We start from the raw sequence: 27,854 nt of genomic DNA, 5'->3' as shown, positions 1-27,854 counted from the left end.
ACCTTAGATATTTAGAGGGAGTAGAGATTCTTCACGACAATGCACTAATCATCTGAGCGGTAATTGACAATTATACAATTCATCGAACTTTTGTTGATACAGGGAGCTTGGTGAACATTATATACAAGAAGGCATTCAATCAGTTGCAAATCGACAGGAGCGAACTGTTGCCAATGACAACCCCGCTCTACGATTTCACCGGCAATGAAGTATTGTCGATCGGCCAGACCAAGCTAGCCATCTCACTCAGCGAGGAGCTCCTGAAGAGGATAAGGACCACAAACTTCATTGTAGTAGACGCATCGTCGGCCTACAACGTTATATTAGGTCGACCGGCCCTCAACGAGTTCCGACCGATAGTGTCTACCTACTGCCAGAAGATTAAGTTCCCGGTGGATGATAAGGTGAGAGAAGTCAAAGGTGATTAATTGGTCGCTCGACGGTGCTACATCGAGATGGTCATATCAGAAGCAAGGACCGCTCAGAAAACCCACACCTGGAGGTGAAAGCCATCATTGAGAAGCCCCCTGCGATGGTTTTTGAAGAAAAGGAAGGAGTCCAGATTCACTCGAGCCGGTTGGAAGCGACCGCCTTCATTGCTGCCGATCTGGAGAGCGAGAGAAAGGCAGAGCTGTCTGCCTGCCTTAGGCGGAATCATGATGTATTCGCCTGATCAACCCACGAGCTCCCCGGAATCTCGCCGAGCGTCGTCCAGCACGAGCTTCATATCCGACTAGACGCTCGGCCTGTAAAGCAGAGGAAAAGGGATTTCAGCATGGAGCAGATCCTGATCATCCGGGCAGAAATAGAGAAATTGTTGAAGGTCGGCCATATCCGGGAAGTTCAGTTCCCGAGCTGGCTCACCAATGTCGTGCTGGTCTCCAAGCCAAGCAACAAATGGCGGGTGTACATCGACTTCCGCTACTTGAATAAAACGTGCCTAAAGGATTTCTATTTGTTGCCCCAGATAGACCAGATGGTGGACTCTACAGCGAGCTGCGAGATAATATGCATGCTTGACGTGTATCAAGGCTACCACCAAGTGCCGCTCGCCAAAGAGAATCAAGAAAAGGTTAGCTTTATCACGGTCGATGGAGTGTTCTGCTACAACGTCATGCCATTAGCACTAAAGAACACTGGTGCCACCTACCAGAAGCTAATGAACAAGGTGTTTCGGAAGCAGATCGGCAGTAACTTGGAGATATACGTTGACAACATATTAATAAAGTCAGTCCGAGCTGCTGATTTGTGTGCAAATATCGAAGAAACATGCCGAACCTTGAGAACATACGGGATGAAACTGAACCCAAGCAAGTATCTGTTGGGCGCTAAGGGTGCGTTTGGTTCGGGGTTATTCTTGATAACCTTGGTTATCCATCCAAGGTTATCAACAAAAACCTTGTTTGGTTTAGGTATTCGATGATTCCCGAGTAATGTTCCATGCCCGACACATCAACAAAAGGGTCATGCAGCCCGGAATCGGAAAACCTCAGAAAACTAAGGTTTTTCTTGATTTCGGGGTTAACGAATTTTTTTTACCAAAAATAACCTCCGATAAGAAAAAACATGAAAAAAGAGAAAAAAATGTAAAAAAATATTAAAAAAAAAATTAAAATTTTTTTAAAAAATATAAATTTAAAAAATAAAAAATATAAATTTTAAAAAAATTAAAAATTTTTAAAAAATTAAAAATTTTAAAAAATTTAAAAATAAAAAATTTATAAAAATTAAAAAAAATAAATAAATAAAAATTAAAATTTAAAAAATGTAAAAAAATATAAATATAAATAACATAAAAAATATAAAAACATTAAAAAAATAAAAAAAAACACATAAAAAAGTAAAAAATTATAAAAGAAAAAGATAAAAAATAAATAAATAATAATAATAATAATATGTATAGTTGATTTTGTAACTGAGGGTAATACGGTAAAATATTAAACTAAGATATTCATTAAAACCTTCAAGCAAACAAGTTTTTGTTACATTATCTAAGTTGAACCAAACAACATTTGGTTATGTTTTATTCCCCATAACCTTGGTTATGTGATTACCTGGTAATCACATAACCAAGATTATATATGATAACTTGAACCAAACGCACCCTAAGAGTGGACGCTTCCTCGGATATATCGTCACTGAACGGGGTATCGAGGCGAATCCAAGCAAACTGAAGGCGCTACAAGACATGCCCCCACCCCACAGCTTGAAGGAGGCCCAACGACTGACCGGACGGATCACCGCATTGTCTAGATTCATATCCAAATCATCCTACCAGAGCCTACCATTCTTCAAGGTGTTGCGCTAAGCGATAAAATTCCAGTGGGACACAGTGTATGACCGGGTGTTAGAAGAGCTCAAGGAGTATCTTAACTCCTTGCATGTGTTGGCTAAGCCAAGCGTTGGGGAGCCGCTCTGGATTTATCTGCCGGCTATCGAGTATTTGGTTGGCTCAGCATTAGTTAAGCAGAACAGCCCTGAACAGCAGTCCGTATATTTTCTAAGTCATATATTGAAAGATGCAGAATCCCGCTACACATGTCTTGGAAAATTGGCTTATGTGTTGGTGTTAGCCGCTCGGAGACTCCGCCCGTACTTCCTCACCCATCCAATCATTGTCATAACCAAAAGTACCCTGGGAAGAGTCCTCCTCAATCCAGAAGCATCCAGACTGCTAATCAAATGGACAACCGAACTAAGTGAGTTCGATATTTAATATCAACCCCGAACGACGATCAAATCTCAGGCTTTAGCTGATTTCGTCACAGAGGTCCAAAACGCTAAACCAGCAGCAACTTGGAGAATATATGTCGATGGTTCGTCCACTCGACAAGGAAGCGGGATCAGCATTCTACTCATTTCACCTCGGGAAGACCGGATGCAACTTTTCGTTCGATTGGATTATCGGGCCACCAACAACGAAGACGAGTATGAAGCCTTGATAGTCGGCTTACAAGCAACGCGGCATGTTGGAGCCGCAAAAGTCCTCATTCACTCGGACTCTCAGTTGCTGCCCAATAGCTATCTGGGGCGTTCAAGATTAGCAGCTCCCGACTCAAGTTATATGCAGAAGCTTTTGAGAAGCTGAAGGCAAATTTTCAAGAGGTCACTGTATAGAAGATCCCTCGATCAGACAATCAAGCAACGGACGAATTAGCTAAATTAGCCAGTTCATTAGCACCGGTCGTGATTAGCCAGTCGGTCGAACAAGTTTCATTGGTGGTGCACACGATCGGATGGAGGGAGTGGTCTTCCTGAGTGATTGGAGAATGTCGTTGATTGAATTCCTACGATCGGGTAACACGTCGGTTGACCAGGAGGCGACACAACTATTAAAGAAGAGGGTCGGGCGATTAACCCTAATCGAAGAGCAGCTTTATAAAAGATCTTTCTCAAGGACACTACTCAAATGTGTGGGCTCGGAGGACATGAAGTATATACTCCAAGAAGTACATATGGGCTCCTGTGGGAGCCATCCGAGCAGTCGTTCGCTGGCTTAAAAGATTCTCCTGGCCGGATATTTTTGGCCAACTCTCTAAGAGAATGTCGCTCAGACAATAGCCACATGCCTGTCTTGCCAAAGGTATCACAATATCCCGCACCGATCGACCGAGGAAATGAAGACATCCATGGTGGCTTGCTCATTCGACCAATGGGGCATGGACATCGTGGGACTGTTGCCTATGGCGACTGGTCAGCGGAGGTTCTTGCTCGTCGTAGTGGACTACTTCTCAAAGTGGGTGGAGGCTAAACCACTAGCAAAGATAAGTAAACATATGGTCATCAAATTCATCTGATAGAACACCTTGTGTCGGTTCGACATCCCTCACCACCTCATCTCGGATAACGGGAGGCAGTTCATGGGTCGAAAGCTCAGGGAGTGATGCGAAGGCTATGGCATCCAGCAGACATTCACCTCAGTGGTCTACCCCCAAAGCAATGGCTAGACGGAAGTCATAAACTGGGAGATCCTTAGAGGCTTACGAGCTTGACTCGATCATGCCAGGTGCAGCTGGATTGACGAGCTCCCAAATGTCTTGTGAGCACTTCACACGACTCCAAAAGAGGCGACCGACGTTACACCATTCCAGCTGGTGTATAGAGGAGAAACAGTGATCCCCGTGGAGATGGAGGTAGAATCCGACTGGGTGCAACTTTACGACGAGGGAAACGCCGAGCAGAGGTTAATGGAGCTCGACTTGGTGGATGAAGTATGGGATAAAGCTATCATTCGGCTAATGGCATACTGATAACGGATGAGGTAGAACTACAACAGAAGGGTGATCCTGAGGTCTTTCCAAGTCGGTTATCTCATCTGGAAGAGAATCAAGCCGGTCGGGGATGTCACCAAGCTCGAGGCGCCATGGGTGGGACCTTATAAGGTCATACAGAAACTCCGCTCGGGGGCCTACTACTTGGAGGACGAAGATGAAAGACGGCTCGAGCGGCCATGGAGCGCGAATCATCTCTAACCCTACATGCCCAAGTGAGAGGTGTGTGAACAAATATAGACGTACTTGTGTATATGCCTTTTGGATGTATGACAAATATGAATAAAAACTAGAGTTTTCCAGACTCTTGAGCCGATTGGTCAAGTTAAAAGTCGAGCGAAGACCTTAAACCCTTGTCATCATCAACGGTTGAGCGGCGACCTTAAACCCTAGTCGTCATCAACGGTTGAGCGGCGACCTTAAACTCTTGTCATCATCAACGGTCGAGCAGCGACCTTAAACCCCAATAGTCATCAACGGTCGAGCAGTAACCTTAAACCCTTGTTGTCATCAACGGTCGAGCGACGACCTTAAACCCTTGTCGTCATCAACGATCGAGCGGTGACCTTAAACCCCAGTCATCATCAACGGTTAAACGGTGACCTTAAACCCTTGTCGTCATCAACGGTCGAGCGATGACCTTAAACCCCAGTCGTCATCAACGGTCGAGCGGTGACCTTAAACCCTTGTCATCATCAACGGTCGAGCGGCGACCTTAAACCCTAGTCGTCATCAACGGTCGAGCAGCAACCTTAAACCCTAGTCGTCATCAACGATCGAGCGGCGACCTTAAACCCTGTCTATGCCTATCAACCGTCGAGCAGAGACGTTAAACCCCAGTCTCCGCCATTCAACGGTTGAGCGACAACCTTAATTCCTAGTCTACATAAACAGCCGAGCGGTGACTATAAACCAGAGATCGACGAAAAAAGGCTTGTCTACGCAGATTGCTTGATCTTGAGCAATGGCGCAGTGCAACAAAGAGAAAAATATGAAAAGGAAAAGTCGAATAGCGCAGAACGAATGATCGATATTAAATAAAAAATGTATGCCGAACGGGCAACCATTCATTGATACTCGCATAAAACTTACAACCGCATGAAGGGAAATACAAAATAACTCAACATTCGCTCAAGCAAGCTCACTCCAGATAATCCAAAGCATCATCGGGCAACGGCCCAGTCAGCTTGTCCTGACTGATGACCTTGCTCGTCAGAGCGGTTGGGATGTAGCCGCTTTCCTTCAGTTGGTCGAGCGTCCCATCGATAACACGGTTGAATAGACGCAGTGCCCGATTGGCAACCTTGTCAGGCGTCTGAGCGAATGTAGGTCCGCTTCATGAGCTCGAGCCTACTAGACTCAGCCCCTTGATACGTCGTTAGGGTCGATTGGGAGGCGTCCAGCTTTGCCTTCAATGACGCCAGCTCCTCATCTTTCGAGGCGAGCTCTCCATCTTTCGCCACGAGTTGGGTCTTCACGGCGGTCTGCTCGGCCTTCAGTGCGGCCTTAGCCACCTTCAGGTTTTGAGACAACGCCCGAAAGTCCTTATATTTTAATCTTCATGTCTTCGATAGTCCATACTTTCCTAGTATTGGCCAAGTTAAGCTTGGACTCGAAGGAGCTAACATGTTTATCAAGCTGAGCCAATTGTGTAACCTGCTCGGCGCCTCTACTTTTCTCCGCCTCCAATTGTCGGAACTCTTACTCAGATCGGCTCTTAATTGAGCCATCTCTGCGCTCATCTACTCCATCTACACCTGAGAAGCCACTGCCTGGCCGCTCGAGGCGAACAGCTGGCCATTGGCACATGGCCAGACTTTCTACCCAATACTGCAAGGAAGCAGAAATTTAATAGGGTCGAGCGGCGATAAATAGGAACATACAAGTAAAATACTTACCCCAGTGGGCATCTGGGTATGACATTCGACGAACGCCCCTGGAGGCATGACCACCGCTCTGGCCCGGGCGTCGACCCATATCTGTGTGAGCAGCCCCTAGATAATTATTTGGTACTTAGGAGCTCAGGATTTGACACTATCGGAATCGTGCCACTCATCCATATGCAGATGGATGACCGCCGTTATATAACGTCGACCACTCGGAGTGGACGGGGCTGAAGTTGCTCTACCAGCCGACTGAGACATTGATGCCGGTCGGATATGAGACTTCTGAGCTTTCGGCAGTGGAGGCTGTAGGGTTTAAGTTATGTCTTCATTACCTAAGAGGGAGTTTTTCCTCTAGAAAAGGAGGAGAATGAAGGGAATCCTCATTCATATATTGGCATAAAGGAGTTAAGACTATGAGATTAGTTTAACTCAAAGGTATCCTAACTTAAAGGTATTGTCAAACATAAAAAAAAAGGGAGATTATTGGTGCAATATTCCCTTTGGTTAAGGTTGACCAGTTTAGTGAAGAAGAGTCAAGTAGGTCAAGATTGACCAGATACTTGACTGGGAAAGTCCTAACTGGAAGGTTAGGCAGAAGGAAAATCTTGGTGAGTGACGTCAGGTGAAAGTCCTAGTAAGTGAAGCTAGGCAGAAGGAAAGTCCTGGTGAGTGAATCCAGGTGAAAGTCGTAGTGAGTGAAGCTAGGCAGAAAGGAAGTCCTGGTGAGTGAAGCCAGACAGTTTGGAAAATTTTGGTGAGTGAAGCCAGGTGGAAGACCTAGTGAGTAAAGCTAGGCAATATGAAAATCCTAGTGAATGAAGCTACGTGAAAGTCTTGGTGAGTGAAGCCAGGCAAGTAGAAATCCAGATGGGTCAAGGGTGACCAGACATCTGGTGAAAGTCCAAGTGGGTCATGAAGGACCGGATACTTGGCACAAGACGGTAAGTCCAAGTGGGTCATGGAGGACCGGACACTTGGCATAAGACGGTAAGTCCAAGTGGGGCATGGTTGACCTGACATTTGGCAAAGAGAAAGTCCAGATGGGTCAAAAGTTGACCGAACTCTTAGCGGTCGTAAGTCCAATAGGGAGTTGGCATGGAACTAGGAAATTCGGACGTAGTAAACTTCCGAGGGTCATAACTTTTGACTCGGATATCTGAATGAGGTGATCTCGGATGCGAAACGAAGCTAATTTCAAGCTCTATCCAGTTTTCTACTTTCCAATCGATTGACCAATCAATTGGGGGTTCAATCGATTGGTCAATCGATTGGTTGTGCAGAAATGGACTGAATCGATTGGGTAATCGATTGAAACTTCCCCAATCGATTGGTCAATCGATTGGGAGAGTTTTTGAGAGAACAGTGAGCTTCTGAATCAATCCGTTGATCGAGTGAAACCTCCAATCGATTGGGAGGCTAGAAAATCACGCGATAGCTCTGGAAATCGCGTGAGACACATTGAATCGATTGGGCAATCGATTCAAGTGTTTTTCAAGAGCACAGAGGCGCTTTGGATCGATCAACCGATCGATCCAAAGCCTCCCCAATCAATTGGGAGCAATCCAATCGATTGGGATTCGACCATTGGCGCGGATAAAGTCGTTGGCGAGCGTTTTTCTCCGGAGTCCTTCCTCTCTTCCACGGGCGTCATAGCGATTCCACAGCTTCTCCACAGAGCTCTCACCGCCAGATATTGAAGGTTCTTGGAGGCATTTCCAAGTCAAGAGGCGGATCTACAACAAGAAGAAGAAGCTAGGGTTAGGGTTTTCATTTCATATCTTGTAAGATATTTCTTGTATTTGTCTTCCCTTGCTTTCTTCTTGTATTGAGAGTGTTGTACGGCTTCTCCGCCTTCGGTAGTTACCGTAAAGGAGTGATTTCATAGTGGAGGGTGCATGAGTGTGTGGATCCTTGGATTAGTCACCTCTTCTTGAGGTGAATACCAAGTAAATCCCTTGTGTTAGCATTGTAGTTGTTGTTTCTTGTATTTTCCGCTGCACATCATCGAAGAAACAAAGCAACGAAGAGAACAAGATCGCGAAGAGCTTTTCCCCCCCCCCCCCCCCCCCCTCTAGCTACATTTCAACCCTAACAAGTGGTATCAGAGCAAGGTTGTTCTTCACCGGAATCATCGCCGGAAGGGGCAAAAAGCTAGAGGGTGAAGAAGTTGGAGCAATTCTACAAGTCGAAGACTTCATTCAAGAAGCTCAACTTCAAATGGAATTCCAAGATGGACTTGGATTCGATACAAGGGTGCCTCCACCATTTACAATGATGAGATTCGATCTTTGGAAATCAAGGATCGAAAATTTCTTGATGGTGGAGATAGAGCAATGGTTTGCTCTCATGGAAGGCTTCGAAGCTCCAACAAATTCAAAGGGCAAAGTTTTCAAGAGAAGCAAGTGGAGCCAAGAACAAATTCAAAGGAGCGAGGCAAATGATAAAGTGACCAAACTTTTGGTCAATCTATTACTTAGCCACATTTTGGAGCAAATTGGAGAATTCAAGGATGCCAAGGAGCTTTGGAGCAAATTGACAACGATTCATGAGATCCCCTCCACTGTACCAATCCAATAAGAATTAAATGAGGGTGATTCATTGAATCAAGATCAAAAATAAGAAGAAAAGGACTCCGAGGTTGAGAGGTGCTCAATATAGGAAGAAGAAGTCCTAGAAGCTTCATCCTCAAAGGAGTGCAACCAAAAGAGCAAGGAAGGAGCATATTCCTTATTTCATGTACAAGAGATCAAGAGGAAGATAAAGTCTCCACCTCTAGAATTGAAGGGGAGAGACCTTTGTTGACATCGGATCAAGAAGAAGGAGAAGGTTCTACATCCGGGTCAAATGAAGAAGAATATGTTGCATCCTCCAAAAATCAAGAAACATCAAATGGAGGAGCAAGTGTCATCCCTACACATGAAGGTAAAAATGATTCAATTAAGAATAAAAATCATATTATATGTTTTGAGTATAGGGAACATGGGCACTACAAAAGCAAATGCCCTAAATTGGCCAAGAAGAAGAGCTAAGTGGTACTAAAGGGCAATGAGAAGCCCAAAGAGACCGCTCCCGGAATAAAGAAGAGCAAGGAACACATTGTGTGCTTCTCTTGCAATCAAAAGAGACACTATTGTAGTCAATGTCCTAAGGGGAAGAAAGTGGTCAAGGCTCAAGGAGGAAGCACAACTCAAGGGGGAGCCTCCAAGGTAAAACGCAAGGTATCATTTGTTAAGTCTACCCCTTTAAATAATGGTAAAAAGCATGCTAGTTCTAATTTATATCATTTTAATGTTATTTATCATAAAAATAGGAAGCATGATAGCATTAAGGAAAAACATATAGCTATTCATGCTAAAACTACCACACCTAGGTCTAGGAAGGTAGATAAAAATTTAGGCAAGAATTCTAAGGATTTTAGTTACAAGCCTAAAAATAAAAATGCTCAAGAATTGAATGAAAATCCAAAAACTAAGGATTTAATGAGAGAAAATCAAGTCTTAAGGTCAAGACTTGATAAATTAGAAAAGACCCTAAAAAGGATAGAAAATATCCTAAAAGGGCAAAATGAGCAAAATCTAGGTTTAAGACAACAAGGATCATCCAAGGGTCATAGAGGTTTAGGATACAAACCTAAAACTAAAAAAAGATGTGCCTTCTTACTATAGAGTTCCATATAGTTATGGAACTAATCCTAGGCCTAGTGGTCAAGTCAAAAATACAAGGGAAGTTATTCCTAGAAGTATTTTTGCAACAACAAACGTGACTAAGACTTCTAAGAAGTCTAAGAAAGTCACAAAGAATGTCACAAGGGAAGAAATCCCTAGAGTTGACCTAGAAAAGATGACTAAGGACTCTAAGAAGCCTAACAAGGTCACTAGGAAGGTATGTAGGGAAGTTATCCCTAGTGAATACCTAGAGCATCCAAGGAACACCAATAAGTTTTGGGTTCCTAGGAGCATTTTCTCTACCCCTTAGATGGGTTAGAGAGTGTCAACTTCGATTAGAAGGGTAGTTAACCCAACTTTAATGAAGTTGATACTCGGAGAGCATTTTCAAGGTTATTGTTAACCTTTGAAAATGAAAAGGATTATGATTTACTCTTGAAATGAGTCAAATGTGCCATAATTTGATAAAATTAATTTTAAATTAAATTGGCATAAGTGGGAGAATCGTAAAGAAATGTCAAGGTGGGATTTTGACATTTTATTGGAAAGTCAAAGGCAAATCTAAGCCTTATTTTAATTTGTTACTGTAGGTGCAACGGAGGCCGGCAAGAGGGGATGAATTGCTTCTGAAATATTAAAACTATACCCTCCTTGTACTTTCAACTCAAATAGTGCAATAGTAAATAAAATAATGAAGCAGTAAAGAGACAAGAAGATAGAAATTTAACCTGGTTACAACCAAGAGGGTTGTTAATCCAGGGTAGTAAGAAAAGCGTAGTAGAAGATCTCCTTTGCTGAAGACGGAGAAGCCTTTTACACACTAACGGCTCAAAACTATTGCTAGGAAGTTGTTACAGAGTTGAATACACAGTCGTTGTTTCTTTCCTAGCTCCAGGGGCCTTTATATAACTCCTGGAAAGTCTATCCCGAGGGTCCAAGGCGCCTCCAACAAGGTCCAAGGCGCCTCCAACGAGAGAGGGGATAAAACTTTATCCAAACAGCTCAATGTTTACTTCTGCCAGGTCCGAGGCGCCTTCAACAGGGGTTGAAGGCGCCCTCAAGCTGGAGGCGCCTCTAAGATGGCTGGCAGCCTTTTCCAGCTTGAATGCTTCTTCGCTTCGTCTTCCGAAGTCTCGTTCTTTTGGGTGATCCCGGCCAACCGAAATAGGGCTCACCCGAACCCAATTTCTGGCCTTCTCCTCGAGCAATCTTCTAACCCGTCTTAACGTCCCTCGAACGCCGCACACGTTCTTCACGCCCACCGGTGTACTCTTCCGCGGCTCTCTCATCCTTCGGACGCACCGAGCCCGTCGGCTCCCTTCCCGTGTCGTCCTTCTCGCTAGCTGCATCTTCCGCTCGACTTCCTGCCCTCCTAAACTCCTGCACACTCAGACACAGGGATCAAAAACAAAGCAGGACCTAATCAACTTGGTTGACCACATCAAAACTACCACGGGGTCCAACAGTTACTCTTTAAAAGAGTAATTTGTGCTAAAATTTGAGGAATATGCTTAATTTAAATTGGCACAATATAGGAAAAGCAAAGGAAATGTCAAAATTGGGTTTTGGCATTTTCTTGGGAAATATTGGGCAATCTAGGTTTAAACTTTAAGTTAGCTAAGGTTTAAGGATACTTAGATAGTTATTCTAGGTATTTTATTTATGCTAATTTGTCATACTTTGTTTGCCATCATATGTCATGACATCATATTTATTCTTGCACTCATGCCTTATTATGAAAAATACAAAAATATCATGTCATGTCATACATACATCATGTAGTCATAGGAAATTTTCTTTTGAAAATTATTTATCTTTGATGTATGTCATAACGCATCATGCATTATTTTAATTCCTTGCAAACTAAGGACAAATGACATTCATTAACAAGTAACATCCTTGGTGGATGTTCTTAACCTCAAAATGCCTAGATAGATATGCATGATCCCTAGATTAGGGCAAAACCAAAGTTTACATCTCACTAAAGAACTATAAGGGGACTTGTATATGGTTTCGTACACATTAGATACAAGTGAGATGTTAGGGTGATAAATAAAACTCAAGGTGTTGATTAAGTGCATTCTTTTGAGTTTTAAGTTCATCAAAACAACACTAGTTATGTGTTTTCCAATCATTGGGAAAGCTAATGTACAAGTCATGTGCATTGAGCCCAAATAACATGGTTGGATATTGGTTTTGAAAAAGGTTTTAAAATGATTTTAGAAAACCTTGATGAAGACTATCTTTTGATAGTAATCATCATTAAAAAGTTAAACACAAACTAAAAGAAAACACTAAAGTTTTTATAAGTTTTCAAGTTTGTGTCAATCTTGAAAAATAGAAAGTATTTTCATAGAAAACTATTTTTTCTTGATAGTATATGCCCTAAGGAATGACTACATGAATTTTCATGATGTTTCGAATTTTGTAGAACTTTTTGGGAGTTTCTGAAATTGACTGAAAGTGAATTTCAGCATTTTCAAAGCTTCAATCGATCACCCGATCAATTGGAGTGCCTCAATTGATCGGGCGATCAATTGAGAAGGCATTTTTCTCAAGCAGAAGCTCGCTGGATCGATCCACCGATCGATCCACGCAGTCTGAATCGATCAATGAATCGATTCAGCTGGGTTCAATCGATTGGGACACAACTCCAATCGATTGAAATACTGATTTTGACTGGGTAAGCTAGAGTTCAGCATTTTTTTGTCTATATAACCACTCCTTACCCCTCAAAACATATTTGTATACATTTAGGGGGAGTTTTCATGATGAAAATAAGGATGGATTGGTTAAGGAAGACTAAGTAGAGGTTTAGGTTGAGGTTTGCTTTCAATATTGAATTTTTGAACCTCAAAACTTCTAAATTTGGGTTTCCTATATGTTTAGGGATTCCAAGTCATTGTTGGTGCAATGACAGAAGTTACGTGCATGTCTTTAGGGGGAGTTACTCTTTAAGGACATGAAAATCTATTTTTCATATACCTTGGAAGGTGGTTAACCTTTTTTCGTGAAAATGCTCAAGGTTGGACATTTGAATACAATGGGGAGTGGATATCTTCATTGTTTAGGTGGTATATGCTCAAGGATGAGCATTCGATGAAAATGAAGGGTATGGAACCTTCAGTTGAATCGTGGTTGAATATACTAAGTGGTAATGCTCAAGGGTGAGCATTAAGGAAAATGAAAGGTATGAGACTTTCATTATAGTGTTGTACACAACATATGAAGTTGTGAACAATGTTGGTAACTCTTCAGGGAAAGAATTTTTGATGTATGCCAATAGGGGGAGAATGTAGGGTTTAAGTTAGGTCTTCATTATCTAAGAGAGAGTTTGTCCTCTAGAAAAGGAGGAGAATGAAGGGAATCATCATTCAAATATCAAAAATGGGGAGATTGTTGGTGCAATATTTCGTAGGTCAAGGTTGACCTGGTTGATTAAGCTTGAGTTGGTTCAAACTTGAGTCTTAATGTTTGGGTTTCGATGTTTGACAATACATGGAGACAGTACATGGAGATTGCAGGTGTAATTGTTCATTTAGGGAGATTGTTGGTACAATTCCCCTTTGGTCAACGTTGAACAGTAGTGAAGAAGAGTCAAGTAGGTTAAGGTTGACCAGATACTTGACTGGGAAAGTCCTAACTGGAAGGTTAGGCATAAGGAAAATCCTGGTGAGTGACGTCAGGTGAAAGTCCTAGTGAGTGAAGCTAGGCAGAAGGAAAGTCCTGGTGAGTTAAGCCAGGTGAAAGTCCTAGTGAGTGAAGCTAGGCAGAAAGGAAGTCCTGGTGAGTGAAGCCAGGCAGTTGGGAAAATCTTGGTGCGTGAAGTCATGTGGAAGACCTAGTGAGTGAAACTAGGCAGTATGAAAATCCTAGTGAGTGAAGCTAGGTGAAAGTTTTGGTGAGTGAAGCCAGGCAAGTAGAAATCCAGATGGGTCAAGGGTGATCAGACATTTGGTGAAAGTCCAAGTGGGTCGTGAAGGACCAGACACTTGGCACAAGACGATAAGTCCAAGTGGGTCATGGAGGATCGGACACTTGACACAAGACGGTAAGTCCAAGTGGGTCATGGTTGACCTGACATTTGGCAAAGAGAAAGTCTAGATGGGTCAAAAGTTGACCGAACTCTTAGCGGTCGTAAGTCCAATAGGGAGTTGACATGGAACTAGGAAGTTCGGACGTAGTAAACTTTCCAAGGCCATAACTTTTGACTCAGATATCGGAATGAGGTGATCTCAGATACGAAATGAAGCTAATTTCAAGCTCTATCCATTTTTCTGCTGTCCAATCAATTGGGGGATTCAATCAATTGGTCAATCGATTGGTTGTGCAGAAATGAGTTGAATCGATTGCGTAATCGATTGAAACTTCCCTAATCGATTGGTCAATCGATTGAGAGAGTTTTTTAGCGAACAGTAAGCTTCTGAATCGATCCGTTGATCGATTGAAACCTCCAATCGATCAGGCAATCGATTGGGAGGCTGGAAAAGCACGCGATAGCTCTGGAAATCGCGCAAGACAGGTTGAATCGATTGGGCAATCGATTCATGTGTTTTTCAAGAGCACAGAGATGCTCTGGATCGATCAACCGATCGATCCAAAGCCTCCCCAATTGATTGAGAGCAATCCAATCGATTGGAATTCGACTGTTGGCGCGGATAAAGCCGTTGGCGAGCGTTTTTCTGCGGAGTCCTTCCTCTCTTCTCCGCGGGCGATTACAGCGATTCCACAGCTTCTCCACAGAGCTCTCACCGCCAGATCTTGAAGGTTCTTGGAGGCATTTTAAAGTCAAGAGGCGGATCTACATCAAGAAGAAAAAGCTAGGGTTAGGGTTTTCATTGCATATCTTGTAAGATATTTCTTGTATTTGTCTTCCCTTGCTTTCTTCTTGTATTGAGAGTGTTGTAAGGCTTCTCCGCCTTCGGTAGTTACCGTAAAGGAGTGATTTCATAGTGGAGGGTGCGTGAGTGTGTGGATCCTTGGATTAGTCACCTCTTCTTGAGGTGGATACCAAGTAAATCCCTTGTGTTAGCATTGTAGTTGTTGTTTCTTGTATTTTCCGCTGCACATCATCGAAGAAACAAAGCAACGAAGAGCACAAGATCACGAAGAGTTATTCACCCCCCCCTCTAGCTACATTTAACCCTAACAGAGGCGGTATGAAAGCGACCGACAGCATGTAGATGGTTCCTTGTGGCAGTCCGGACAGGGAAGGCATCTGATCAGATGACAAGGACGTATGGGGAACAACCGTCATTTTATTAGCAGGCGTCGAGGTTTCACCTCGCTCAGAAGGAAGGCACGGGTTGGTTCTGGTTGGGGACCGCATTACGGAGGTAGTAGATCGGGAGGCAGCCTCCGCGCGACACCTCTTCCGGCTTATCAGCGGCTCCTCGGAAGAAGTTGATTCCGAGGCCCCGTCGATCGGAATCATCGGAAGCTATTCTAGTGGAGGAGTCGCTGCACCAATCGCTTCACCAGTAGCCGTCTGGTTGGTTACCCCTTCACTCCCTTGGGCTGGTACTCCCGCACTCTCTCCAAGCGGATCTTCTTGCGAGCCGACCGGCTACAAGACACGGCTCTCCAACTCGGCTATTGCCGCAACGTTGATCTTTGCGTCCATAATTTTGCTCTTGCCAGCCAGACGCGCCCTTAGCAGGATGTGAGTTACAAAAAATGAGAAAAAATCAGTTAGATCCAATGAAGGAGAAGAAGGAGAGCATACCTAGGTTGGACGGGAGCTTCGTGCGGATCAGGCTCAAGCCAAACACGTAGAGGACTCCCTCATGTAGCAACTTGTGGATGTGATACTTCTGACCGGCCAAGTGTGAAGCCGCATAAAGTCCTATCGGCTCTTATACTTCTTGAGTTCCGGTGGGTTCGCCACTTCAAGCTGCCAGTCGGTTAGCAAATCGGGTTGCTCAGGGAATTTAACAAAAAAATGGTACTCCTTCCAATGCTTATTGGAGAACGACATCTTATCGAAGAAAACCAAGCTCACTCAGGATTGGAATAAGAAGATTCTCGTCTCAAACAATTTAGGATAGTAGAAGTAGTGGAAGAGCCGAGGGGTCAAAGGAATGTTGTGCAGGCGGAAAAGGATGATGACCCCGCACAACAGTCTAAAGGAGTTCGGGACTAATTGGTGGAGAGAAATATGAAAATATTTACAGACTGCGGAGAAGAAAGGGTGGACAGGAGACCGCAAACTAGTGGTGAATTGGTCCCTAAAGAAACATACAAAACCTAGAGATGGCTCGTTCTGGCGGTCGAAAATCGAAGGAAGGTCGATTTGATAATCAAGTGGAATTTCAAAGGCGGCTCTCAAACTCTCAGCGTCGTCTCCATCAAATCTAGACTCGATGGACGTGTACCAGAGCCCAGGGATGGAGACGGGAGGTTGCGAGGAGCTTGCCATAGGAAACAAATGTCGACGGGAAACAATGAGAACGTTCGATTGAAAGAGAGGACGCTAAGAACAACGAAAAAAATTTGAGTAGGGAAACAGAAGCTTACAAAAAAGGTCGTCGGAGAGGAAGAGGAAGCAAGGCATCGAGGGGAAGCTCGAAGACAAAGGCACACGAAATGAACACGATGGCGACACACGCAAGGCTTATAAACCTCGCGGTCGATCGACCTCAGCCGTCCGATCTAGAATTACGAAAACCTAACAGCAGATCCAATCGTTGAATTTGAAAAAGCGCATGTCGCATCGCAAGCGAATATTCGCCTGTCGCATCGAGCGTGTAACGACAGTATGGGACATGCGTCCTTCGATCATTGGTCATCGGGCAACATTTAAGACACTTAATTAAAAGGTATGGTCGTGTACTTGGCCATAATTATCGGGGATTTGCACAATTTTCAAGAAAGATAGATGACGTCAGCTGAGACCGCGCTAGCCCAAGGAAGTGTAAGGAAAAGACAAAAATTTGCCAAGTGTTGCTGCTCATCGCCCTGATCGGCACGAAGAATGGGTCACGGGGTTGAACCTGGCAACGACAAAATGAAGTCGAGCGGCGTTGGCTTATGGGTCGATCGACAATAAAGGACCAAGCACAATCCAATCGGATGTGGAAATCACCTAAGGCACCACCTATCCAGTCAGTCGGACTTGCAACTTCCTTCGACTAGACTTGAGAGGGAGACTTGTGATACTGATATAAGGAGGAGCCTCCCTGGCACGAGTCAATTGTCACAGTGTATGTCAAAGCCAAGGTGGTCAACACCATGGCGTAAGCTAGGCTGACCCGAGTGGGAAGTGGCTACAGCATCCGATCAGAGTAACTACTGTCCAGTTGGCCGTCTGGATGAACCAATGTCCGGTCAGCCCTATCGATAGGAGAGTGGGCCGAGCGGGCCACCCGTCCGGCTCGGGGTATAACATTGGCATTGTACATATTAATAATGAATCGATAAAATAATAAAAGAAAAAAAGACAAATACTTTATAAGGGGAAGGGAAAATAAAAGAGAACACTCCATCTATCATTGAATGTGAAGAAGCCAAGACAAAAATACCTTCTGTCGATAATTAATATCAGTAAACAGGAGAAGATGGTGTTGGTCCCCGTGGGTGTTTTAATGTGATCAACCAAGTTGGTTAGGTCCTGCTTTGTTTGATCTCTGTGTCTGAGTGTGCAGGAGCTTAGGAGCGCAGGAAGTCGAGCGGAAGACGCAGCTAGCGAGAAGGATGACACGGGAAGGGAGCCGACGGGCTTGGTGCGTCCGAAGGACGAGAGAGCTGCGAAAGAGTACACCGGTGGACGAGAAGAACGTGTGCGGCGTTCGAGGGACATTAAGTCGGGGAGGAAGGCTACTCGAGGAGAAGGCCGGAAATTGGGTTCGGGTGAACCCTATTTCGGTTGGTCGAAATCACCCAAAAGAACGAAGCGTCGAAAGCTGAAGAAAGCAAGATGGAATTCAAGTTGCTAGCTTGTGTTAGGATGTATACTAAAAGCCTAGCTTTTGGTAAAAACATTTATCTAGAAATAAGAATCACATTGGTCAAATGTCTACATTTATGATAAATGTAATTGTTCAATTAATATATATTGTAGATAACATGATGTGTGGTGTCACACACAGAAGATCATGTTATCGGTTCCTTATAAATTATAAACAGTAGCTCACGACCAAGATGGAAAGGAACAAACCATTGGAAGGTCGTAGTGTAATTAGGTATTAGTTTATCTTAACTATATAATTACACTAGTACACTTAGAGTGTATTGAGTAGGACCATTTGAGGTCGTTTCTTTTATACTGACTTTATAAAGGAACAAAGACCTCAGTTATTATGAAAGTGTGTGCTCTTAATCCTAATATAATAACAAGCACATATATTTGATATTTATTTCTTTAATTTATCAATGGGTGAGATTTAGTTCGATAAATCAATAAGCCCGATAAGTTGGAAAATGATATCACTTATAGTGTGTGTTGTTGATTATAGAAGGAAACTGTGTCATAGTGATCTAGGTTGAGAATGTCCCCAAGAGGAGCTCATAAGGATTGTCATGTTAAACCCTGCAGGTGGACTTAGTCTGACATGACGATGAAGTTGAGTGGTACTACTCTTGGAGCTAGATATTAATTAAGTGAGTTGTCAGTAACTTACTTAATTAGTGGACATTTGTTATCTTAAACACAGGGAGACTAACACACTCATAATAAGAAGGAGCCCAAAATGTAATTTGGGATTGGTGCGGTAGTTCAATAATAGTTTTCTAGTGGAATGAATTATTATTGATAAAATTAAGTTGTGTGTTCGGGACGAACACGGGATGCTTAATTTTATCGGGAGATCAAAACCAATTCCTCCTCTCGGTCCCTATCGTAGCCTCTTAATTATAGAGTACTATATCCACCCATACCCACCTTCTTACCCATCCCATAGGGGCCGGCTAAGCTAGCTTGGAGACCAAGCTAGGGTCGGCCAAAGTTTGGTTCATGGGTGCTTCAAGGTGGCCGACCCTAGCTTGGGTTCAAGCTTGGTGTGGCCGGCCAAACTTAAATAAAAGGATTTTTATTTTTAAAAATTTTCTTATGTGGATAACATGATTTAAAAGAGAGTTTAAAAATTTAAATCTTTCCTTTTATAAGATTCTACAAAAGATTAAGAGAAGAGCTAAATCTCTTTCCTTATTTGTAGATTAAAAGATTGATTTTAATTTTGGTAAAAACTTTCCTATTAATCATGTTTATTATTTAAAAGAAAGTTTAAAAATTAAAAAATTCTCTTTTATTAGTTTCTACAAAAGATTAAGAAAAGATTTAATATCTTTCCTTATTTGTAGATTAAAAGAGATTTTAATTTTTAGAGATAACTTTCTTTTTATCCACATGTTAAAAGAAAGATTTTAATTTATAAAATTTCCTTTTTATTAACCAATCATGAAGGGAAAAATTATTGGAGAAATTTTTATAAATTTCTAGAAACAAATTAGGAAGTTTTAATTTTTGTTTTAATTAAAACTCTCCTTATTTTGGGGAAAGAGGTGGCCGGACAAATAAATTGGAGAAGAGAAAATTATTTTTAATTGAATAAATTTTCCTTTTCATGGCAAAAGAATTAAGGAAGTTTTTATTTAAATTTCCTTATTTGCCAAGACCAAGGATTATAAAAGAGGGGGTAGAGGAGGCTTTATGGCTAATGACTCTATTCTTTTTCTTCCTCTCTTTTCTTCCTTGGTGTGGCCGGCCCCTAGAGGTTCCCCTTCTCCTTCTCTCTTCTCCTTCTTGTGGCTGAGACTTCATCATCTCTTGGAGGCATAGAAGTGGCCGGATCTAGCTTGGAGAAAAGGAGAGAAAGGAGTCTTGTTTCATGCATCCCTTGGAGCTTGGTTGGTGGAAAAAGATCTTCATCTTTTGGAAGCATTGTGCTTGGCCGAAACTTGAAGAAAGGAGAAGAAGGTGCTTTGGTGGTATCTCATCTCGGAAGATCGTTGCCCGCACAACGTCCGAGGTTAGAAGAGGAATACGGTAGAAGATCAAGAGGTTTTTCTAAAAGGTATGACTAGTATTTTTCCTTTCCGCATCATACTAGTTATTTTAGGAAATAATACCAAATACAAGAGGCATACGATTTTAGTATTTTGAATTTGCTTTCGATGTAGTGTTCTTTTGTTTGTTCTTTTCCTTGTGATTTGATTCTTCTTTTCGGTTGACCTAAAGTTATTTTAGGAAATTAAATATTAGCTTTCCTTAAAAGGTTTTGTCTAGTCGGTGGTGGTTGCTCCCATATCCAAGAAGGTTGTGTGCCTCGCCACGTCAGTACTGGGAACCAATTATGAAAATTAATATTTAATGGAATTAATAACTTAGGTGATTTGGATCGAACGTGTTAAGTTCCGCAGGAGATCCAAGTCAAAACCTAAAAGAACATATAGATTAAATTTTGGATCAAACGTGTTAAGTTCCGCAGGCGATCCAAGTTTAATTTAAAAGAACACATGGTAGCTAGGAAAAGGTTCGGACCTTTGTACAAAATTTTTGTACAGTGGAACCATTAGGTTTTCCGAGTAGCAACCAACAGCTTGGAGGCGCCTCCATCAGGCTTAGAGGCGCCTCCAGCTTGAAGGCGCCTTCAGCCTTGTTGAAGGCGCCTTCAACAGGTCAAACTGACCGTTTCGAGCTGCGGATAAAGTTTTATCCGCTCACCCCTTGGAGGCGCCTTGGACCCTCGAGATCAGATTTCCAGAGGCTATTTAAAGGCCCCTGGAGCTAGGAATTCAAGACAACTCAAGCAATCAATTGTGTAGCCATTCCTAGCAATAGTTCTAAGCTTCCAAAGTGTAAAAGGCTTCTCCGCCTTCAGTAAAGGAGATTCTTTTTAGTGCGCTTCTCATTGCCCTGGATTAACAACCTCCTTAGTTGTAACCAGGTTAAATTCCTGTTTCTTTTCTGTTTACTACTTTACTACTTTACCGTTTTATTTACTATTGCACTAATTGAGTTGAAAGCACGAGGAGGGTATAGTTTATTTTTGTTTTCAGCAATTCACCCCCCTTTTGCCGGCCTCTGTTGTACCTACAATTGGTATCATAGCGAGATCGCCTCAGAAGGACTAACCGTCAACTGAAGCACTACGATCAAGACGATGGCCGGAGCGAACATCCATTCCCCGAAGTTTGACGGAGACTTCGAGTTCTGGAAACGCAAAATGGAGGTCTTCTTCAAGACAGACTTCGACATCATGTTGAGTATGAAGAGGGGTTTCAAAGTACCTAAAACAACATACGAATAGTACTTGAGGAATACCAATGGAACGAACAACAAAGGATCGAATTCATGGCAAATGGTAAGGCTGAATTTCATTTACTTACCGTTCTACCTGTGCAGGAACTCGAAAAGATCAGTGACTATACATATGTGAAAGAACTTTGGGAAAAGTTCTTAGAACATCATAAAACGTCAAGAAAAGAAGAATCTGACTCTTCCATGGACATCGCTTCATCACCAGAGGAATCTGAGATCAAGGAGATCCACCAGATAGCACTAATAGCCGAACACCGACCTAAAGACGACGATGAAAGTTGCTCCGAGATGCGCATCAATGAAGGGGGAGGAACATCAGAAGAGGGAAGCTATGATGAAGGGGGAGCATTACAATGTAAGGTAAGTAAGGTATGTGCTCTGAACTCTAAACAATCGTTTCAATTTATTAGAGCTCTTTCTAAAGATTTAGCTGAATCAGAAAAAGAAATTGTCCACTTAAATAAAATGTTAGATAATGTGAAATCTGAAAATGATAAATTAAAACTTCAAATTGAAAAGTTAAAATCTGATGCATGTTTAAAATCTAATATTTTTCAAAAATCAAAAATTAAAGTTTATGGAAAATTAAACTGGTACATAAGAAAATATCAGAGACAACTTAGACGAATTTCAAGAAATTATATACCCCCTAAGATTTTGACCAACCCTGTAGGAAGGCACCTTTATTGGGTTCCAAAATCTTTGCTAGTTTAAAATTCTCTTTTAGTTAAAAGCTTACAGTGAGAAAATTAAACATTGAAATTCTTTATGGAAGCTTTGTCTAAAGAAGTGGTTGTTGCTCCAATAACCAAGAAGGCCTAGTGTCTCGCCACGACCTGGAAGATAAAATATTGAAAGAAAATATTTAATTAACTTTCTGAAAAAACATTAAACAAGAATTAAATAATGCTTTGAAAGTTTTTCAAATATTTTTGAAAAATTCTAAAAATTTGATTTTGACTTAGAAATTATTGTGAAAAAGTCATAGATTTTTTTTTAGAATTTTCTTTAAATCTCAGTTATTTTTACTAAGAATTATTTTTAAAAATTAATTTTTCCTTGGAAAATTTTTGGAAAAATTCAAAAATTCATTTGACTTGAAATTTTTTTTTTGACTTAGAAATTTTTTTTCAAAAACCTCATTCTTACTTAAAATTTTTTTAAAAAAATTCAATTTTCTGAGATATCATTTTTATTAAATAGAAATTTTATCTAAAGTTAAAAATATTTTCTAAAATATTTTTTTAGTTATCTTAGAACTTTTTTTATGCTAAAAAATTTTACCCCGTTTTTGCTGTGATCAAAGGGGGAGAGAAAGGTACAAGCTTAGAGAAGTACATATTTAGGGGGAGAAATTTTTTTTTTTAAATTAAAAATATTCTTTTTGTAGTTACAATTTTATTTATTGCAAACTAATGCTTAATATGAAAGTTTAGTAATTTTTCTTTTAAAATTACTTTTTTTTGTCTATTTTTTCCCTAACTTGAACTTGAGTTGATGCACATCAAAAAGGGCGAGATTGTTGGTCCCTGTGGGTGTTTTGATGTGATCAACCAAGTTGGTTAGGTCCTGCTTTGTTTGATCCCTGTGTCTGAGTGTGCAGGAGCTTAGGAGCGCAGGAAGTCGAGCGGAAGACGCAGCTAGCGAGAAGGACGGCACGGGAAGGGAGCCGACGGGCTCAGTGCGTCCGAAGGACGAGAGAGCTGCGGAAGAGTACACCGGTGGGCGAGAAGAACGTGCGTAGCGTTCGAGGGACGTTAAGCCGGGGAGAAAGGCTGCTCGAGGAGAAGGCCGGAAATTGGGTTCGAGTTAGCCCTATTTCGGTTGGCCGAAATCATCCAAAAGAACGGAGCGTCGGAAGCTGAAGAAAGCAAGCTGGAATTCGAGCTGCCAGCTTGGAGGCGCCTCCATCAGGCTTGGAGGCGCCTCCAACTTAAAGGCGCCTTCAGCCTTGTTGAAGGCGCCTTCAACAGGTCAAACTGACCGTTTCGAGTTGTGGATAAAGTTTTATCCGCTCACCCCTTGGATGCGCCTTGGACTCTCGAGATCATATTTCCAGAGGCTATTTAAAGGCCCATGGAGCTAGGAATTCAAGATAATTCAAGCAATCAATTGTGTAGTCATTCCTAGCAATAGTTCTAAGCTTCCAAAGTGTAAAAGGCTTCTCCGCCTTCAGTAAAGGAGATTCTTTTTAGTGCGCTTCTCATTGTCCTGGATTAACAACCTTCTTGGTTGTAACCAGGTTAAATTCTTGTTTCTTTTCTGTTTACTGTTTTACTACTTTACTGCTTTATTTACTCTTGCACTAATTGAGTTGAAAGCACGAGGAGGGTATAGTTTATTTTTGTTTTCAGCAATTCACCCCCCTCTTACGGGCCTCCGTTGTACCTACAGATGGAAGGTCACTAAAAAAGGTATAAAAAAATATGCTAGATATGAAGAAAGGTAAGATTCATCTCTCTCTTTTACTTTCAATTTCTCTTCCTACTATTATTTCTAACTTGAGTATCGGAGGACAAACATCAGAGACTTCTTCCTTGATTTAGTTTATTTTGCAGAGAGGAGCGAGATCTTCATCCAGTAGAGCCGTCATATCTCCGACTTTCCAATTTCACACTTTCAAACAGAATCAGAATATTTTAAAAGAATATTAATTTTGATTTAAAATAATTAAGAGTTCTCTAAATCATGATGCACCTATATCATTTAAAAATTTAAAAATCTAATATCTATTGAATCAAGCGAATCGTAAACACTCATTGTCATAAATGTTTGAGTGTCATAAATGTTATAATGAATTTGTGATAAATTTTCTTGAAATTTTACAAGTTTAAAAATTTACTGTTATTAATGTACGCTACCAAATTCAAATCTGTGTGCATGGATTATGAAAACTGATTGAAAGATTTTAAGAAACAGGAGGAACATTTAGAAACTATGTTACGTGATTTACGTGTTACGAAAATTAGGTACGTGAAATAAGAAATCCTAGAAACTCATTCAGCAAAATGCCGAAGCTTAAATGGTTCCAGAAAATTTACCAACGCTGACAAAGTTTTGTATCTGATGATTTGTATCTGATTCGGCGTCGGTGGCTGCTGGGAAAGCACGCATAACTGGAAGCAGCTCACATGCAAGGTTTCGCTATCTGCACAGTTTTTTTATAATAATTTGAGGATAGGAAATTGAAGGTATCGTGGATTCAGTCCCTGGATTTAATGAAACAGTGCGGCTCGATTGATGATCCACCTGTGAGTTTATCCAGGAAACAAGGAAGTTAATTTTTTTTTTAAAAAAAAAAGGAGTAAAACTAGGTGGCTTCATGCTGCTGCTACTTACTCTGCCCACAAAAATCCAGCAGTTGCTTGCTTGAACATTCAGCCGCTTCCACGTTGAAGACTTCCTTCCTGCCCGTTTCTTCAACTCAGCAAAGCTTAAGCCAATCACAGAGCTTGTCGTCTGCTTCCTGCCTTCATTCCCGATCATGCACTATAAATGGTCACACAGCACGCTTCATGCTCCTCCATCGCGCTTCCTTTATCTTCGGAGAGTCACTGATCTTTCCTAAATCAGTCGAATTTAGCTTCGGAGGTTGATGATTGATCGCCGGCGGCAGTAAAGATGATATCTTGGCATGACCTGTATACGGTGCTGGCGGCGGTGGTGCCACTGTACGTGGCGATGATACTGGCCTACGGGTCGGTGCGATGGTGGGGCATCTTCTCTCCGGACCAGTGCTCCGGGATCAACCGCTTCGTCGCCATCTTCGCCGTGCCTCTCCTCTCGTTCCACTTCATCTCCACCAACAACCCTTATGCGATGAACCTCCGGTTCATCGCCGCCGACACCCTGCAGAAGCTGCTGGTCCTGGCGGCCCTGGCCGCCTGGTCCAATTTTCTCCGCCGCCGCCGCCCGCTCCCCGGCGGCGCCGCGCCGCTGGACTGGTCCATCACTATTTTCTCCCTCTCCACGCTTCCTAATACTCTGGTGATGGGCATCCCCCTCCTCATCGCTATGTACGGGCCTTACTCTGGTTCGCTCATGGTCCAGATCGTCGTTCTGCAGTGCATCATTTGGTACACGCTAATGCTGTTCCTCTTCGAGTTCCGCGCCGCCCGACTCCTCATCGCGGATCAGTTCCCCGATACCGCCGCCTCCATCGTCTCCTTCCGGATCGACCCCGACGTCGTCTCGCTCGACGCCGGCGCCACCGAGGCCGTCTCGGAAGTCGGCGGCGACGGCAAGATTCACGTCACCGTCCGCAAGTCGACCTCCTCGAGGCGATCGGCGGCGATGATGACACCCCGCCCATCCAACCTCACCGGCGCCGAGATCTACTCCCTCAGCTCCTCCCGGAACCCTACTCCGAGAGGATCCAGCTTCAACCACGCCGATTTCTTCGCCATGGTCAGCGCCGGCGCCGGCGGAGCGGCGGCCCCCTCGTTCCGTCCCTCGAGCTTCGGCGCCGCCGACTTCCACTCCCTCCAATCATCCCGCGGCCCCACTCCGCGCCCCTCCAACTTCGACGACCATCAACACCACCACCTGCAGCCGGAAATCTCCGTCGTCAGCGCGGCGAAGAAACCGCACCCGCATCCTAACCGAGCGGGGGCGGCGGACGCCAAAGAGCTTCACATGTTCGTGTGGAGCTCGAGCGCGTCGCCGGTGTCGGAGGTGGCCGCCCTCCCCTCCTTCGCCGGGCACGATCCCGACCTCGACCACGGCGCGAAGGAGATCCGGATGCTCGTCCCAACGGAGCTCCGCACCACCGCCAAAGGTTAATTATAATAATTAATTCCCTTAATAACTAATCAATTAACTTAACCCTCTTGCTTATTTAAATAAGCGTGGGGTTTATTAGAGGCCGAGGAATACCGGGCGGAGGAGTTGAACTTCGGCTGCGGCGGCGGGGGAAAGGGCGCAGCGGAGGTAAGCGGCGGGGAAGGGGGCGGTGCGCGAGGGCCGGCTGATGGGACAAGACCTAACCGTCCGATGCCCCCCGCGAGCGTTATGACCCGTCTGATCCTCATCATGGTCTGGCGCAAGCTGATCCGCAACCCTAACACCTACTCCAGCCTCATCGGCCTCATCTGGTCCCTCGTCGCCTTCCGGTGGCACGTGGCGATGCCGAAGATAGTGGAGAACTCCATCTCCATCCTCTCGGACGCCGGCCTGGGGATGGCCATGTTCAGCCTAGGCAAGTCCGACTCGATCTCCCCCCACCCCATTAACGCTCCGAAACTAATCCGGGGCACGAAACGCACGCGTGCAGGGCTGTTCATGGCGCTGCAGCCGAGGATCATAGCGTGCGGCAACACGGCGGCCTCGTTCGCGATGGCGGTCCGGTTCCTGGCCGGACCGGCGGTGATGGCCGCCGCCTCGATCGCCGTCGGCCTGCGCGGGACCCTCCTCCACGTGGCGATCGTCCAGGTACATTGCACTGGTGCGTGGTTGCGCGATGTCGACCCGAGAGGCTCCTGCTCACATGCCATGTTTTTGTTTGTTTCTTTGTTTCTTTGTTCTGTCAGGCGTCTCTTCCGCAGGGCATCGTGCCCTTCGTCTTCGCCAAGGAGTACAACGTCCACCCTGCCATCTTAAGCACAGCGTAAGCAACCCCATCATTCATTCATTCATCGTATCAATTACCTTTCGTTCCTTCATTCATTATTCAATGTGCAGAGTAATATTTGGGATGCTAATTGCCCTTCCCATCACGCTGGTCTACTACATCCTCCTCGGCTTGTGAAGCTCGCTGACGACAGTTTCCTCTGCTCAAGAAGAAATCACGCCGCGACTCTCGTGAGAGAGAAACTGTTGTTTTGGCATCGGATCTTTTTGATTTCCATGTTAAATCTTGTCCTTTTTTTTGTTTTGTTTTCTTCTGAGAAAAAGAGGAGACGATGCTTGTTCTGCCAAAGCATCCATCCTTTTACCTGGAATATATACCCCGTTTCCGATTTCCGGTGGGCATCCGTGCTTAAAGTTAGCTTCTTGGTTCGGCATGGCCTGCGGGACCGAAGCGATAGAGCCATTGGCTGGATGGCGGTGTGGTCGATCAAGTGTGTCCCAATTATGGGCGGCGGGCAGTCAGCACATGGAGGGGTCACATTGATGGGTGGTGGTCCGCTGAAGCGGGAATCCTGTGGCTCATGTCTCGTGCTGGTCCGGCTCAGGCTCGCCCTCGAGCGGGGCATGCGGATAGTCGCGGCAGGCTAGACACAAGTCGGCATGCAAGTGTATTATCTTTTTGTTCATCGATGTACAAGTCCATAATCATCTTCAAAATCGCATGCTGCTTTGAATACTTCCTGAACAAATGAAATATAGTCATGAGAGCTAGTGCCAAGGTTGGCAATCTTACAGTTGTACTCATCTTGGTAAAGTCCCATTGCAATTGCAAATAAAAGCAGCAAACCTATTTTCCTCGGCTTCTATGTGAGAAATGACCTAGTCACCAAGTGAAAATCCAAATGAAAACAACAGTAGTGAAGGCATGTGATCAAACAATGCAGTTAAACACTTCCCAGAAAGTGAGTTCAACATAGACAACTAGAGTAGTGTTGAACATCTTAACCTTCAAAGGCATAAATGAGGAGATTGAACTAAAAACGAATGTCCACAAAAGAAGCATGGAGAGCATCATACCTGTCATTAACTTCGAGGAAAAGCCGCAGTTGAAGCAAGCTATCAATAGCCACTTTGTGCTTGAATTGATTTTTTAGTCAATTTTTTTAATAATATTTTTTATAATTTAATTGGATTTTATTTTTTAAAA

At 43.4% G+C, this 27,854-nt stretch overlaps 1 protein-coding gene across 4 annotated transcripts; it reads left to right on the top strand.

The window, feature by feature from the left end:
- The first annotated feature begins 24,455 nt into the window (after nucleotides 1-24,455).
- Nucleotides 24,456-27,511, top strand: LOC122046744 (auxin efflux carrier component 3a-like). 4 transcript variants are annotated; one of them, XR_006130373.1, is made up of 6 exons: nucleotides 24,456-25,856; nucleotides 25,926-26,276; nucleotides 26,352-26,509; nucleotides 26,608-26,684; nucleotides 26,759-26,878; nucleotides 26,972-27,511. XR_006130373.1 is itself a non-coding variant. In XM_042607594.1 (5 exons), exons 1-5 carry the CDS (start codon nucleotides 24,701-24,703, stop codon nucleotides 26,823-26,825), a joined length of 1,794 nt encoding a protein of 597 aa, XP_042463528.1. In that variant the 5' UTR covers nucleotides 24,456-24,700; the 3' UTR covers nucleotides 26,826-27,511. The 4 variants fall into 4 exon arrangements, 2 of the variants coding, with proteins under 2 accessions (XP_042463528.1, XP_042463527.1); XR_006130374.1 differs by having other exon boundaries at nucleotides 26,966-27,511; XM_042607594.1 differs by having other exon boundaries at nucleotides 25,941-26,276; nucleotides 26,759-27,511.
- The last annotated feature ends 343 nt before the right edge of the window (nucleotides 27,512-27,854 follow it).

This window comes from Zingiber officinale, chromosome 2B (genome assembly GCF_018446385.1).
Source record: "Zingiber officinale cultivar Zhangliang chromosome 2B, Zo_v1.1, whole genome shotgun sequence".
NCBI classification, from domain to species: Eukaryota; Viridiplantae; Streptophyta; class Magnoliopsida; order Zingiberales; family Zingiberaceae; genus Zingiber; species Zingiber officinale.
The sequence above is the reverse complement of the archived record's forward strand: the minus strand, read 5'-3'. Positions and strand labels throughout refer to the sequence as shown.

Bases quoted from the DNA above. Each gene is read 5' to 3' on its own strand.
- LOC122046744 (XM_042607593.1), top strand. From the start codon at position 24,701: ATGATATCTTGGCATGACCTGTATACGGTGCTGGCGGCGGTGGTGCCA. The intron at 25,857-25,925 runs GTTAATTATAAT...TATTTAAATAAG, and splicing joins GCTCCGCACCACCGCCAAAG to CGTGGGGTTTATTAGAGGCC. The intron at 26,277-26,351 runs GCAAGTCCGACT...GCACGCGTGCAG, and splicing joins GATGGCCATGTTCAGCCTAG to GGCTGTTCATGGCGCTGCAG.